Source organism: Patella vulgata, chromosome 9, assembly GCF_932274485.2.
Source record: "Patella vulgata chromosome 9, xgPatVulg1.2, whole genome shotgun sequence".
In the NCBI taxonomy this organism is placed as follows: Eukaryota; Metazoa; Mollusca; class Gastropoda; family Patellidae; genus Patella; species Patella vulgata.
Window position 1 is genome coordinate 34,391,419 of NC_065887.2, and position 14,263 is coordinate 34,405,681.

Here is a 14,263-nt window from a genome sequence, read left to right on the forward strand (position 1 = left end):
TTAGAACATATTCAGTTTCAGTAAGAGTCACGTCAATTTTTCTAAAGCGTTCAAAGGAATCTGTATTTGAAATTTACGTTAAAATAGTATCAATGGATTTCTGAAATATTCAGATCTGTTCGAGTGAGAATTTGGACGCAACATTCAACAGGTGGCGCTGTCAATGCAATGGTTGACAAGACGCTAGTTGTCCTAATTTTGCAAGAATAATTGACTAATTTAAGGTATTTATATGTCATGATATCATAATTATTTAAGAAATATAGTCTTGTTATAAATATATCTTCTTGGCGTTTAAAAAGCGCGTGAAAACCTCGAACTTTGTGCCGTAATTTTCAAGTAATTGGTTGGTTGGTGGGGAAAACAAATCCCTTACCGAAAAGAAGCAAGTACCTGCAAGTTCTGACCTCAGCGCGTCAAATTAAGGTATGATGATCATGGTTGGTTATTTTGAATTGTGACCATCTATCTACAGAATTTAAACAGTTCACTGTGTATTCTAGGTATATTTCGGTTAAGACTGTCGTAATTATCCAGGTTGCATTTAGAGAAGGTAGCTAAAATCGTTGATGATATACCGAGTGATGTGTTTTGTTTAACTTTTAGCTACAATTAGAAGCCTTTGGTTTCACATGGCAAACTTAATTTCTTTAGACTATTATGAGATCGTTTTATATTATTAGGGCTAACTAAACATACCTGCCCCAAGGTAGCCTAGTAACACAACTATCTGTTAACTGCAAATATATTGACAGATATGTTAATCAAGAATCAAGCTTGTTGTGGTTTTTTTTTTGGTGACTTGGAATGTCCTTTCCTGTATTTGCGATTTTTCCCTTGACTAAGTCGCACATTTTAATGGGCTGTTGTTCACGTCATATATTTGGCCCCACCTTCATGACGTTTAGATTTAGATGTCAGACCTCTCCCATAGGCGTAGCAAAAGATTGTAACACTTTGATTTAAAAGGGATGATTTGTACCCATGTCAGGTAGGATTATGTCCTTAATTGAAGTTGGTTATGACAGGAATGTGATAAATAATATTAATCAATGACTGTTTTGAAGAAAACATTGGCAGTTTTGCTTTGTGATTTCTGACGTACTTTACATGTACATGCCAGAAAGAACCATCTCATTGTGGCACTCAGGGTTGAGCTATGAAGTTTTTTTTATCTAGGTTGCATTCTGTTGCCCTGTCACTTTCATACACATACGTGTATATGTAGTATAGCTTATCTATGATGTAACATGTATCTGTGGCATGCTATGGCCATTGTCCTTAGACTTTTGTATAATCTTTGCAGCATTATACATCTATCTCTTGTGAAGGAAATTGGCATAGGAAATATAGTTTTAGCTAAATTAGCTTACCCATGGCAATAAATTGGACCAACCGGAAGTATGCCATTACATTTGACTCAGATAATTGTCAGTAATGTGCAGGATTTTTGTCACATAAATTTTTGAATGTTTGTAAAATTTAGTGATTAAAATATTGCTGTATAAACTATTCATATAAAAATTGATTATGATATATATGCACAAAACATTTTTTTTTAAATCATTGTTTTACAGGTTTAATCTAAATAAAGATATGTCACGGGAAGTGCCCAAATTGAAGCTTCATCTTTATAATTTTGAGGATGGCCAGTATGAGGACAGTAAATATGTCTTAACCAGTCCAAGATCACTAGAGGCATGTTCGAGGCTTGATGTTAAACCAGTTGATTTGCTTTACAAACCTCTTTCTGAATACCAGGAAGAGCTTCTTCCACAAGATATTCCTTTACGAACTATATTTAATATTTATGATGAACAGGAACAAGCTAGACAGAGTAAGTATGTGTACACCATGCACATATCATATATATTAAATTTAAAGAGAATTTCATATTAAATCATTCATGGTGTAACTAGAATCTGTAATTATCATTTACAGCCTAGCCAATCTCATAGAGTCCCACATTTTTCTAATACATACATGTACCAGTAGTTCGAAAACTCAATAATAAATAATAATGACATCTGTTTACAGTCAGCAGCTTCATTGAGTTATAGTACAACTTCTATGTTAGAAATAGAAGATAGTACTAGATAATGATGACATTGACTGCATGTACACACTGCTCAACTTTTGGAAATATCCTATAGACACTATTGTAACGGTACTTAAAGGATATGTTAGTGACATCATTAATGTGACTTCATTAATGTTACCAGATTGTTCAGTCAAAATTAACCGTTGGTCATGTTTCTGTCAATTCCAATAGACATTGGCTGGTACTGGTCCCATAATAGAAACAGTCTTTGATTTTTGTTATAAAATAAATTGCTTACTTATTTTAGCTATCATAGACAGGAACTCTAATTCTGTGTCGAACATCAATTCATTGTCCCTGCCATCAATACCTTGTAATATATCTCTAAAGGTTCGAGTTCTTTAGATTTGTTTTTCAAATGTCCTTGAATTGTTTGATCATATTAAATCCTTTCAAAAATCAAGAGTTATTGCCCTTATGGTCAAAATTTTCTTTTGAAACTTTTAGGAATTGTTCCACTAGTCCTGGAGATGAAATCTATGAAAGTCCAGTGTCACATGTCAGTTATTTGCAGAATTATTGCCCTTGCCACCAGAAGCCTTACTCATACATTAAAATGACATTGTAGGAAAATTGAGATGGAATCTACTAAAATTCTAATTTACTCAAGATAATCATGAATACTAAACAAAGCAGTGTTCCAGATTTTTTTCAAAATTCATGTGCTTGTTTGATTAAAGAGATCTGGTGGTGGGGGAAGGGTATATATCTCACAATCACATTTACCTGTACTGATTGTTGACCCAAATCAATATTTTAGTGGAAAGACTCCTTTTTGTCTCATATTACCATGCTTGACATCTACTATAAGTCCTTTATAATCATGTGTACATTTCTATTTTTCTATTTAGCCAAATTACAATTGTGTAGAAAAGAAAGAAGTCGTATCATCGAGGATGAAAGGGAAAATAGACGAGTAGGTCGCAGCTTGTCTTTAGAACGGCCATCAAGTGCTAGACCATCAAGAAGACAAAAATGTATAAAGATCACTCGATCATATTCTGGTGAGCAATTGGTTAAAAATAATTAATTCCTAGTTCTATTAAATATTAAATAATGCTTAAAGATGTGTTATTTAAGAGCTTAATCTTCCTATTGCACATCTTTCTTTTGGCCTGAAATGTTGTATTTATTATTAGACATTTATTCATATGACAAGCACATAATGAACTATCTAGACCACCCACAAGATTTTGAAATATAACGATAAAATGGATAATAGAGACTTAGTCGCGGTTGTCAACTACCATTGCTACGATAATAAACGATATTCAAACCTTCATATCTTCACCCAGAATAAAGTAATTTGAATGAAATTTTCAAACCCAGTATATTCATTCTTCATTTTGAACTATTATAGTCTATTGATTGGGTTGCAAGATTGTTCATATGGTATTAGGCTATACTACAGATCATTCTGAGTTTGTCTTTTTTGTTTGATAACATTATATGTGTACAATACAAAATAAAATGACTTCAGACGATGATTTAAGTCAAGAAAAATTACAGAGAAAAAGAACTGCTTGGGCAACTAGTCTTGGTCATAAACGTTTTACCCATAATGAACTAGAAGAAAGGTGAGTTAACCCCCGTCTAGCTAGTTACTGTGCATTATCTTTCTTTTAAATCATTTGTACAGTTTGCCCTTTTAAATATGAGTTAATGATACAGTAATTAAGATTTTGTTGATGGAATAAATATTTTGATCCTGTATTATTACAGTACTCCTAAAAAGCCTGTTTGTCTCAGTTATAAAGTCTCAAGAAAAATTAAACATACACTCTGCCCCAGATGAAAAATGTGATATGGGCTAAAGTCCGCATCCAATAATTGTTGACAATAAAAATGATCTTGTTAGTCTGAAAATGATAGTAATATTGTGCTGACAAGATATTTAAAGAGGCAGTTCCAAATTTCCCAGAGCGCTGTAAATAAAAGTGGATTTAAGAATATGATGATGGTTATTGACCTAGTGTGTAAATGTCATCAAAGTATTGAGGTTTTCAAAAATGAGCTCAACATAATTTTGCTTAATGGGTTTTTTTTTCTTCAATTTTTGTAAGAGTGACTTGATAATCAGACAAACACATTCAACTTTGATTTCGGCAAGTATATATCACATGTATATCTACACACTTATGTAGCATGAAATTTGTGGATTTATAGCTACTGACCACACTTGCAAACTAAAAGTTTCAATTTTTGAAAGAGTACCACAGACCTTTGGGATACATGTAGTCTTTCATCTGGAACAAATTTAATCTCAATCCTATCCTTATGTTTTAAATAGAGCAAGAGAACTACATGAAGAAAGCCAAAGATTAAGAAAAATATTACTAGCCAGGAAAGAAGACAAATCTGATCAGTGAGTGTTGATCAAATATATTTATTAACATTTTTTAGGAATATGATATTGTATAATAATGAACATTCCACTTCACAGATTTTATATAATAGGATGTATCTATAAAATTAATGATAATGGCTTATCATATTCAGCAATGTGGTGTCTGTTTTTTAACAGAAATATAGAGATTTAAATGCAGATAGAAAAAATAAAGATAGCAAAACAGTTGCCTTTTTTCAAAATAAGATTACCTTTCTTTTATTTAGTCAAAGTCGCAGCAGAAGAACCAAAAATTTTAATAGTTCACCAAAGTCTAGAAGGTCAAGTGTATCGAATTTATCTCGAACTAGTTATAATGATAAAATACCCAGTAGATCTCATTCAGTATCAAGATTAGCATCATCTACCACCAGTGACATCACCATTCCACCTCGGGTAAGTTACACTTTGTCACCAGTTCAACTTTGGGTTCTAGCTTTAGTTCAATTCGTAAAAATTGTAGTAGTAACATCTTATAATGATCAGTTGATTTAATGTGTTTTGAGGGATGTCTATGATTTTGTGTTCAGCTATCGATGTTTGAAAAATAATATAAAATTAATTGCAAAGTTACCAAAGGTTAGACATGGCAACGCCCTTAAGCCAGAATGCCCCCCCCCCCCATTTGTAGACTTATGAAATGAGCGCAGTAGTGTTAAATGAAGTTTATCTTGATTGGTCATTAGGGCGTTGGGATAGAATAAATGAGTTTCTTTGGGCATTTCGAATTCAAAATAATTAAGGCACAATTCTTCACCTGTACATTTTAATTGAAATGTTTATTTTTTTCCCAGGATCAAAGAATTATTGAAATAATGAAGGCTAAACGAGAAGAAGAGATAGCGCTGAATAAATTACGTAGAAAGGCTGTTTTAGCGTGGGATAAAGATAGGAAACTTGAAAATGAAGCTAGAAATGAGGCAGAAAATAGACGAAGGAAATTATTGACTAATGAAAGTAAAATTGATGAACGTAGACGTGTAAGTGTTTTAATATTTTGATAATAACTAACAGACAGCCATTAAAGTAGTATTAAAATACAGATGAGATGTTGGCATCCCTTTACGTGAAATAACCATCAAATAGCCAATTAGTACTATTAAAATACAGATGAGATATTGGACTCATGTGATGGTTTCATTGATATGCGTGATAGTATCTGTATTTTAAGTTGTTTAATGATCTCGAGCAAGACATTGTGTAATATATTGAAACAACACTCCGACTAATGTTCAGAGCAGTATCAATATGCTCTCAATCATTAAACCACACATAATGTGTTACTGACCTAGATTTTACCAAGAGATGGTGCAACATCAGTTTTATAACATTAGGTTTAATCATTTCTAACAAATTTATTTCAGAGGAAGAACCAATTAATGAGGAGAGGAATGGATGAAGAAGATCAACTCTTACAAGCAGAGAAACTTAAACAAAAAAATTTAAAATGGAAATCATCTTTCTTAAATCAGCTTCATTCCAAGGTATTAATTTTCCAAAATTTTAGGTTTTGATATGACTTGATCATATACATAGTGTTGTATTCCAAAACAATGTCTTTATTTAATCAAAATATCCTTTCTTCTTCAGTCTGGATCTAGTCAATTTTTAGAAATATGAGAATTAGTAATTATATAATGGAAAAGTGAAAGTCCTGCATGCATACTAGTAGTAAAGACTCCTCAACAGTTGTAATTTAAATAATATCCAGACAAAGATACCAATGAAAATAATATTACAATAAGTATTGATGAATCATAGTGATATATTGTGAAAAGTTTTAATAAATTTTATTTTGTTTTATATAGGAACAGAAATTAGCTGATAAAAGGATGAGAGATCAGTTAAAAAAGAGAGCACAGGTATAAAGGCCACACCGTTTTTATTATGTGATTCACTTGCTTACCACCCTTCAATTGAAACTGAATAAGTACTTGGATATCATGTTTATAAATTCATAATTAAATTATAATTCCTTTAATCATTTTCTTTGTTTTTCAGAAGAAAACTGTGGAGTTACATCATCTTGATGATATGGCTTATGTAAATTCAGTTGATAGACAACAGAAAAACACTCTAGCGAAAACACAAACACGACGAGAAAATTTACTTCATCATAATAATAAGGTAGGGTGTGTGGAGGGTACAAATCAATTTGTTACTATCCTTCGTATAAACTATAAAAATTGGATAAAGAGTCAGCTGTATTGGCAGAACTTCCCTCATAGAAAATGACATGACATAACCCCGTCTTCATCAGCTAGGTTGGTGTATTAAGTCAAACATTAAACCTCATATCATTTCGTCTATTTGAATGTGACAATACAGTATTCAATTATGTGTATTAAGAAGGAAATTCTGATAATTATCTTAAAATTGAATAAATATGTGAATTTTTATTTTAACAGAATCATTTAATGAACAATAGAAATGAACGAAGATTACATCAATCCAAGAAAAATATCATAGATAAATCATTGGTGTAAGTTTAATTATCAAATTCAATTTTTCTGGATTTTATTATGATTTTAATGTTTGCTAAATTTGAAATTGGGGAATATATTCAGTTAACTTTTTCAAACTCAAACTAAGGTCTCAATTTTCACCTAATGTAAGGTATTTACCTCAAATTGATAATCAATTGAGAAAAAATAAGGAACCATAGCTAAGGCCATTAATGTGTTTCCTTGACTTTTTGCCTTAATATTTCAGTCCTGTGTATAACATGTACTTTTGTAACATGAGATAATTTAGAGATAGATTATAGAAGCAAATATTTCTTTCTTAAACTTAAGGTACATCAATTAAATAACAATTTACACAATTAAATAACAATTTACACAATTAAATAACAATTTACACAATTAAATAACAATTTACACACGTTTCCTAAACGTTAATTGAACAGGTTTCCTCCCTTATGTTCACCTTAATTTTCAGTTCTTTTTGTTTCTTGAAAAATAAATAGTCACTCAAATCACATGAAATATGTTTAGTTTAAAATTAGAGATAAGAACCAAAATTTTAATAGGTATCTTGAATTTAAATGTTTCCTTTAAGTAAGTTAACTGAATATGGGACCACTACTCAAGTTGTTTAATTCTGGTCAAATAAATCCTCAGTGCACACTAGACTTCATGAACTAAGCATATTGTCTGAACAATCTATCATGATATTTATACAGTATGTAGTAGTTCTCTTATTAGTCAAATTTGTATGTCTTAATTGACACAAACCTCGATATTTCAAAGAATTCAACTGTAAAAAATATTAAAATATAGTTTTGTTCTGAAAAGTTGTTATTGTTTGTTTGTTTATTGTTTTGTTTGTTTATTGTTTGTTTGTTTTAAATTGTGTTTCAGAGACAAGTTAGATAAATCCAGATTATTAAGTGACCTTAGACATTCACGAGCCAAATCTAATTATTCACAAATGTTGGATAGTCAGTACAGATCTATGCGTTTAATTCAGTATGTATTTTATAAAATGTAGATCTTCTTTGAGCAGTACTTAGCAATTTACACATGTAATAAACAAAAAAATATAATATGCAACACAATTACTACTTTAATTAAAGAGACGTTTCTTTGTGGGTTTTCTCAACATATTGAACATAATATTCAGAAGTTTTATATACAAATGAAAGTAGCAACTAATTAACCAATATACTTGGTATTGTATATAAACCTTCAAAATATTGATAATGTATAACATCAATTATAAAACAGAATTAAATACCTCTATTGTAAAATATTAAAAACATGGATACATAATTAATAACCAAACCGTCTCACTATATATGAACCATATTTATACAGCTTTCATCTTCACTGAGGTATTTTTATCTTTAGTCAAGCCCGGGAAGAACGACAGGAGAAAGCTCGACAGTCAATGAATAAAATGGAAGAAGAACTTGAATCGTGGAGGAAACAAGTAGTAAAAGATCGACATAAGGTATTTAAAACATTTTGTTTATCATTATTTACTGAATTTAGGCTTTAAACTTAAAGTGTTCACCCCGAAAAACAAATGGTTTTCTATTTTATAAATAACTTGCTTTCTACTATTTTTTTAGAATGATAATTATGCTGAAAATGTTGTACACAAGTTGAATGAAATGAAAGCCTTACAAGCTCACAATAAACGTCTTGCCAAAGAAATCGAACAAAAACACAAACTCAAAAGGTTGGTTATTATCTTTTCTTCATTTTGTGTCAAATTTATCATTGGATCTCTGAAACAAATGTTCCTTTAAGCATGTAAATCAAATACCAAAATGTGACCAAATAATTTGTCTTCAAGGTCAAGCTCAAAATATTGAACCGTTCTAATTCTAAAAAAAAAAAAGAATCCATGGTTCATGCACACTATAAGCACTCAAAAAAATTGTTATCATTACAAAGAATTATTTTGTAGAATTGAAGCTAATGAAGAAGCCTGGCGATATGATACACAAATAGAAATGGCCGAGAAAGAGAGAAAGGTAGAAATGTTACAGCAAGATAAAGACTATGCTGTTGAACAGGTCAGTATATACCATTAAGATGTAGACTAATACATTTAAATATTTGGAGAAAGGTATCACAGACATACCCACGACCAACAAGATTTATATATATTTGTGAAACAATCTACCAATAATTTGATTTAAAGACTCACCCCCTAATTACCCAAGATTTTTCCACATAGACAATTTCATCATGTGTGTTGTTTTTTTAATGTGATGACCCTTGCTAAAAGCTAGAAATTTTCTCAAAGTTACAATGTACAGATTTTAAAAATCAATTTTGAATGTAGCTATAAGTAATGACTGATGTCATTCATTAAGCAGTGATACAATCTTCTTATTGTTTGGTAAATTCGCAGATTTACAGTGTTTTTTGTATTATACATGAAATTATTACATATTTGTATATATTTTTCTTTTTTATTCGTAGATGCGAGCTACAGCCAAAGCAAGCCAGAATCTTCGTGATTCCATCAGAAAGAAATATGACACAGATACATTTGATAAAAAAGTTCTTCAAGCTGAAATTCATGCTAATTTAGGGAAGAGAACTCATAACAAAGCAACTAAAAATCGTTCTAGTGTGGAAATATTGTGATCAGTGGAGACTATGGGACAAATGAATAAATGGGGACACAGAAAATTATGATTTTTGTTTTAATTCACTTCGAAACAAATTCTGTTATGAGTTCAACCCCAGAGTAGGGTTACTTCAGATCTCAACTGTTGTCAACACACTCTCGCTAGTGTAGCCATTAATATACAACACATGATCATAGACCATTATCAAAATCAGACTTTCTTTCATAAGGTCACATAGTAGAAATTCTTGTAAACAAAATTGTGAAATGGTATTAAATATGCTAGAACAGTCCATATCTGAGTTGTATGTAGAACTGTGTGTGGTTTCTGTCAGAGTCTCTGGTTTCCTCCCACTACAAAAGACCCTGTGTCTGTGTACTATTGAAATAAAGAACTATGATATGTTAGTCCCAAAAAATATTTTTCGCTCCTGCTATTAATCTGTTTATCTCGTTCATATATGATTTATTATTAAAGATGATTAACATTTGATGGAATTGTAGTAAAAAATGTGTTTAATGTGGATTTCCAAGAAATATCCATTTATTTATTTTTACATCTCTATGGCCGTAGTACATAATTGACATATATGAAAATTAACCAATGGGTTAAAATACATTTTTCTCTTCATCTACTTGTTTATATATTTCATTTTATTTAAAAAATCACAGGGAATTAGATATTACCATTACTGAATAAACTAAAGAAGTGGAAATTTTTTGTCACCTTAGAACTTGAAAGCATGAAATATTTTGGTCTAACTAAACTAAATAATTGATATCACTACTATTCAGTCAAATAGTCTGGAGATATTTTGTAATAGGTTTGTTATTGTATATCAAACATAATATGATAACAAAAGAAGAACACAAACAAACTTGAAGTGTTTTCTATTTAAACAATATTGTAAATAAAACAATATCCGTCCTTTCCTATTTATATTATTTTGAAATAATAAATATTTTATTTGTGTACTTGTAAGCTGTGATATTATTACTATTGTTATATGAAATTTATTATTTCCCTGATATGACAATAAAATTATTGTAACTTTAGCAGCTTTTATTATTGCTTATATATTTCTGTTAACTTCAATATTTAGAGGTCCAGTGGGTGCTAAGTGAGTCCTTCGTTGCATTACGTTTGATTTTTGTTCCGTTTTGAACACTTTAACATATATACCATGATAAAAATATAAAAAAGAACCAAATTAGTAAGGTATCATGAGTTAACTCCATAAACTGGAGGTGATGCACCCTTATACCACCATAATAAAGAATTGGAAGTCGGCAGCTTGTTTCTCAAATCTTCTACAGGTAAGAGTTATGTACAAGCTCTAACACTCTACAAGTACAAGTTTTAGCCAGTCTTCTTCTGTACTCTACAGGGTAAAGTTCCGTACACAGTGGTATATGCAGGTTATTTTGTTAGGGAGAGATATATTCCTAAAGCAACGACCGCGAGTTTTACAACATCTAGACGTTGCTAGATTGTTCTGCAATTCCTGAACTTATAGCTACATTATCTCCCTTTAACGCAAACACGCGAATGATAGCGTTCAATCAGAGGTTGTGACAAAAACACATTCAATCAAACATGGCGACCTCCACGGAAACCTTGACATCGAACGAACCCTGAACTATGGTAATTGTGATGATCGAGGAATCTGATAGGCTCCCCAGCTGGGTCATTAGCCAATCGAAATAAGTGCCGAAATATGCAGGGTATAACGTGAAGGTTTTGATACAATGTTAAAGCAAGATCAAGCTTTCTGTTAATGATGAGGGGAAGGGGGGGGGGGGGGGGCTGTACATATTTTAGTCTAAAATGGTTTAGTGATCTAAGGGATAATAAATTTCTTGACAGACAAGAATGGGAAATTCGCAGTGGATCATCATAATAGATAACCCAAATTTCCCAATGATAGAATTATATCTGGTTATATTTCCAATTAATAAAGAGTTCTGAATTCAGTATCAACAAAATAAAAATATTTATTTCCGTATAGAAATATTTGTAAAGAAAACCATACCAAAGATGAAAAATTATATCTACTTTAATATACAAATAAAATAATACAATTAAAAGTCTGTGTATGTTGATCTGATTGTTAAAGAAAAATATTTATTGCTAACAAAATAAAACAAATGACTGTATTCAGGTCTAAGGTAGATCTGATTTGAAATGAAAGATATTAATTAAAGGTATAAATAGATTTTTTAAAATTTTATATTCAATCGCACGCTCGAGATTTTTGATATTTGTTTAGAAAGATATCTATACCAATCCGACCTAATTGGATAGCTCAATATTGGGTTAACTGTTTTGCCTCCGATATTTTTTTATCCGTAAAACTGATATTAATGACCTGGAATAATCCATTATGCCTATATAAACTAGATGGACGGCCAGTAAACCCTGTGTTTCTATGATAGCGTTTGAATTACTCGCACGATACTAGGTGACGCTGGCGACGACCCAGTCTGTCATCATCTTGAAAGTGTACTGCATACGAAATGTGTAGAATGTTTTCCATGCAGTGGTGATGTATTTAAATAATTCCTAATGTTGCATAACGGATAAGTGACTATATAAAACAATAATACGCATACACATTATTAAAGGAACTAAATCATCTATTCTTTGGGAGATAAACTGGGTAGAAAAGTACATATTGATTATTAATGTAATATGGATGTACATGTATTTAAACTGATCTACATTCAATATTTTAAATTTTTATTGTAATTTTTAATATTTATGTTCGGCGAAATACGCTTGCGTCTGGTTAGTCCGATTTGACATTTCACTTTCCTCTGACGTTTAGCCTTTTACTTCTAGGCGCCCCATTACAAATGACACTCAAAGGCGCAGAGAAAACATCGTCGCAGACTGATATTACAATGTTCATTGCATCTATCATTATTGATTGAAATGGACCAATAATATATTCTAGTTCTTTTTTTTTTAATGTCGAAGATTATGTATAATACTGAATGAGAGATTTAGCTACTTTAAACTACTACAACAAAAAGTATTAAATAAATTATAATATACAGCTTGTATTTATTCATGCTTTAATAAAAACCACTTTAACAGTTGAATGTTTCAAATATACACAAGAAGACTGTAAATTATTGACTTGAAGAAGTAAATATAAAAATAGAAATGTCTCCTTATTTACTGAAAATCCGCTGACTCGACTTTTGCGTTTTTGCAAACAATGTATAAAGCAAATACTACCAAGATGACCTGAAAAGAAAAGAAAACACTAAAATGGTGTTTTATATAAAATTTTAATGTGTCAAATAATATTTCAACACAAATAAGAAGATGTTGCGAAGGGTAGCATGGCTTTAGTTGTTTGTAGTTATTTCATAAAAATAGGATTGTGTTTGTTAATTAAAACAGTTTTAGGCGTGTCTAGTAAAATAAATAAAACAAAAAACAAACGAAGGTTTACTCCTGAACATCCGACATGGGTGGACACAAGTGCCTAACGTTAATTGCAATGTTCGCAGTGTAGTCATATCATGTTTTAACTTCTATTTCATCAGCATTTATATATTTTATCGAACATATTATAGAGCAGGAGCCCATACGTGCTAGATATTAGTATCCTACGCATCCTGGGTAAAATCTAATTTTTTAGAACACGGGAACAGTGCCTGCGAAGCTAGCCTAGTTGGGGGGCGTGGCATTTTGGGGCGTGTCTGTTAGGGGTAACCCATCGCACAAACTGTCTGGCAGTGGTCATTCATGACTCCTGTGGTGGTACTGAACAACTCCGAAGCTGTTTTAGGTAGTACAGATTTCAGCTAATCTAGCCTAGCTTTGGTCTAAATATTAGATAACTCTTGTCAGGGATACCCCACCACTACAAATGTCTGGCAATTACATAGCTCTGTCAGGGGTACCCCACCACTAGAAATGTCCGTCAGAGTGTTTTTGTAATACCTGAAGATGTACGGTACACTGCAGTAAGATTTTCGTGTGGTACACTTTTGAGCTAATCTAGCCTAGTTGGGGATCATGGCATTTAGGGCGTGGAACACCACACCCACCACCAGAAACCCGGCAGACTTACATTCTGATGATACCAGATATACATACATTGATACCATATAGGAGAAAATTGGTACACTTTTCAGCTAGGTTGACCCCCTGGACTCCCGGTCTATTAATTCATACATATTAGAGATTGTAATGATCGATTGAATTCTGTGTGGGTTCTGTTTGGTTCACACGATAGGTTCCTTACTGGATGTTGTAGCCTAATGCTTACATGCACGGGTAGGGTATGCTTGCTCTTACCGGAAAGCCTAATATTACTTGCCGTGATACACACTGGTAAGTTCACCAATTTAATGGTTGGGTATTCACTCGGGTTACATTTATTTATTACTAGCAGGATACCCAGCTTCGCTCGGGGGTCATAACTCTGAAACCGGAAGTGGTAGACTAACGCCACCTGGTCTATGGTACTCCCCGGTCCGAGCTACCCCTATACCCCAAATTTCAGACTCGGGGCAGACCTAGTGTAGCCGCCAACAGACAGACAGACAGACAAACGACAGTCACAAATATATAGATAGATGTCGTTGTAAAGGACTTAATAGTTCGCTTTCACGTTTAGATTGTCTGTGGCGTATGTGGCAGTTGAGGAGTCTAGTGATCTAACGCGTGC

General features: G+C 32.0%; 1 protein-coding gene across 2 annotated transcripts; it reads left to right on the top strand.

Annotated features, from left to right (window-relative positions):
* The first annotated feature begins 150 nt into the window (after positions 1–150).
* LOC126832235 (coiled-coil domain-containing protein 177) lies at positions 151–10,595 on the top strand. 2 transcript variants are annotated; one of them, XM_050562947.2, is made up of 16 exons: positions 151–224; positions 1,578–1,837; positions 2,953–3,105; positions 3,582–3,678; positions 4,392–4,466; positions 4,715–4,883; positions 5,282–5,467; positions 5,852–5,971; positions 6,296–6,349; positions 6,489–6,614; positions 6,896–6,969; positions 7,850–7,957; positions 8,339–8,441; positions 8,563–8,672; positions 8,904–9,012; positions 9,425–10,594. In XM_050562947.2, exons 2-16 carry the CDS (start codon positions 1,597–1,599, stop codon positions 9,590–9,592), a joined length of 1,893 nt encoding a protein of 630 aa, XP_050418904.1. In that variant the 5' UTR covers positions 151–224; positions 1,578–1,596; the 3' UTR covers positions 9,593–10,594. The 2 variants fall into 2 exon arrangements, with proteins under 2 accessions (XP_050418904.1, XP_055959437.1); XM_056103462.1 differs by lacking the exon at positions 151–224 and adding an exon at positions 324–426 and having other exon boundaries at positions 9,425–10,595.
* The last annotated feature ends 3,668 nt before the right edge of the window (positions 10,596–14,263 follow it).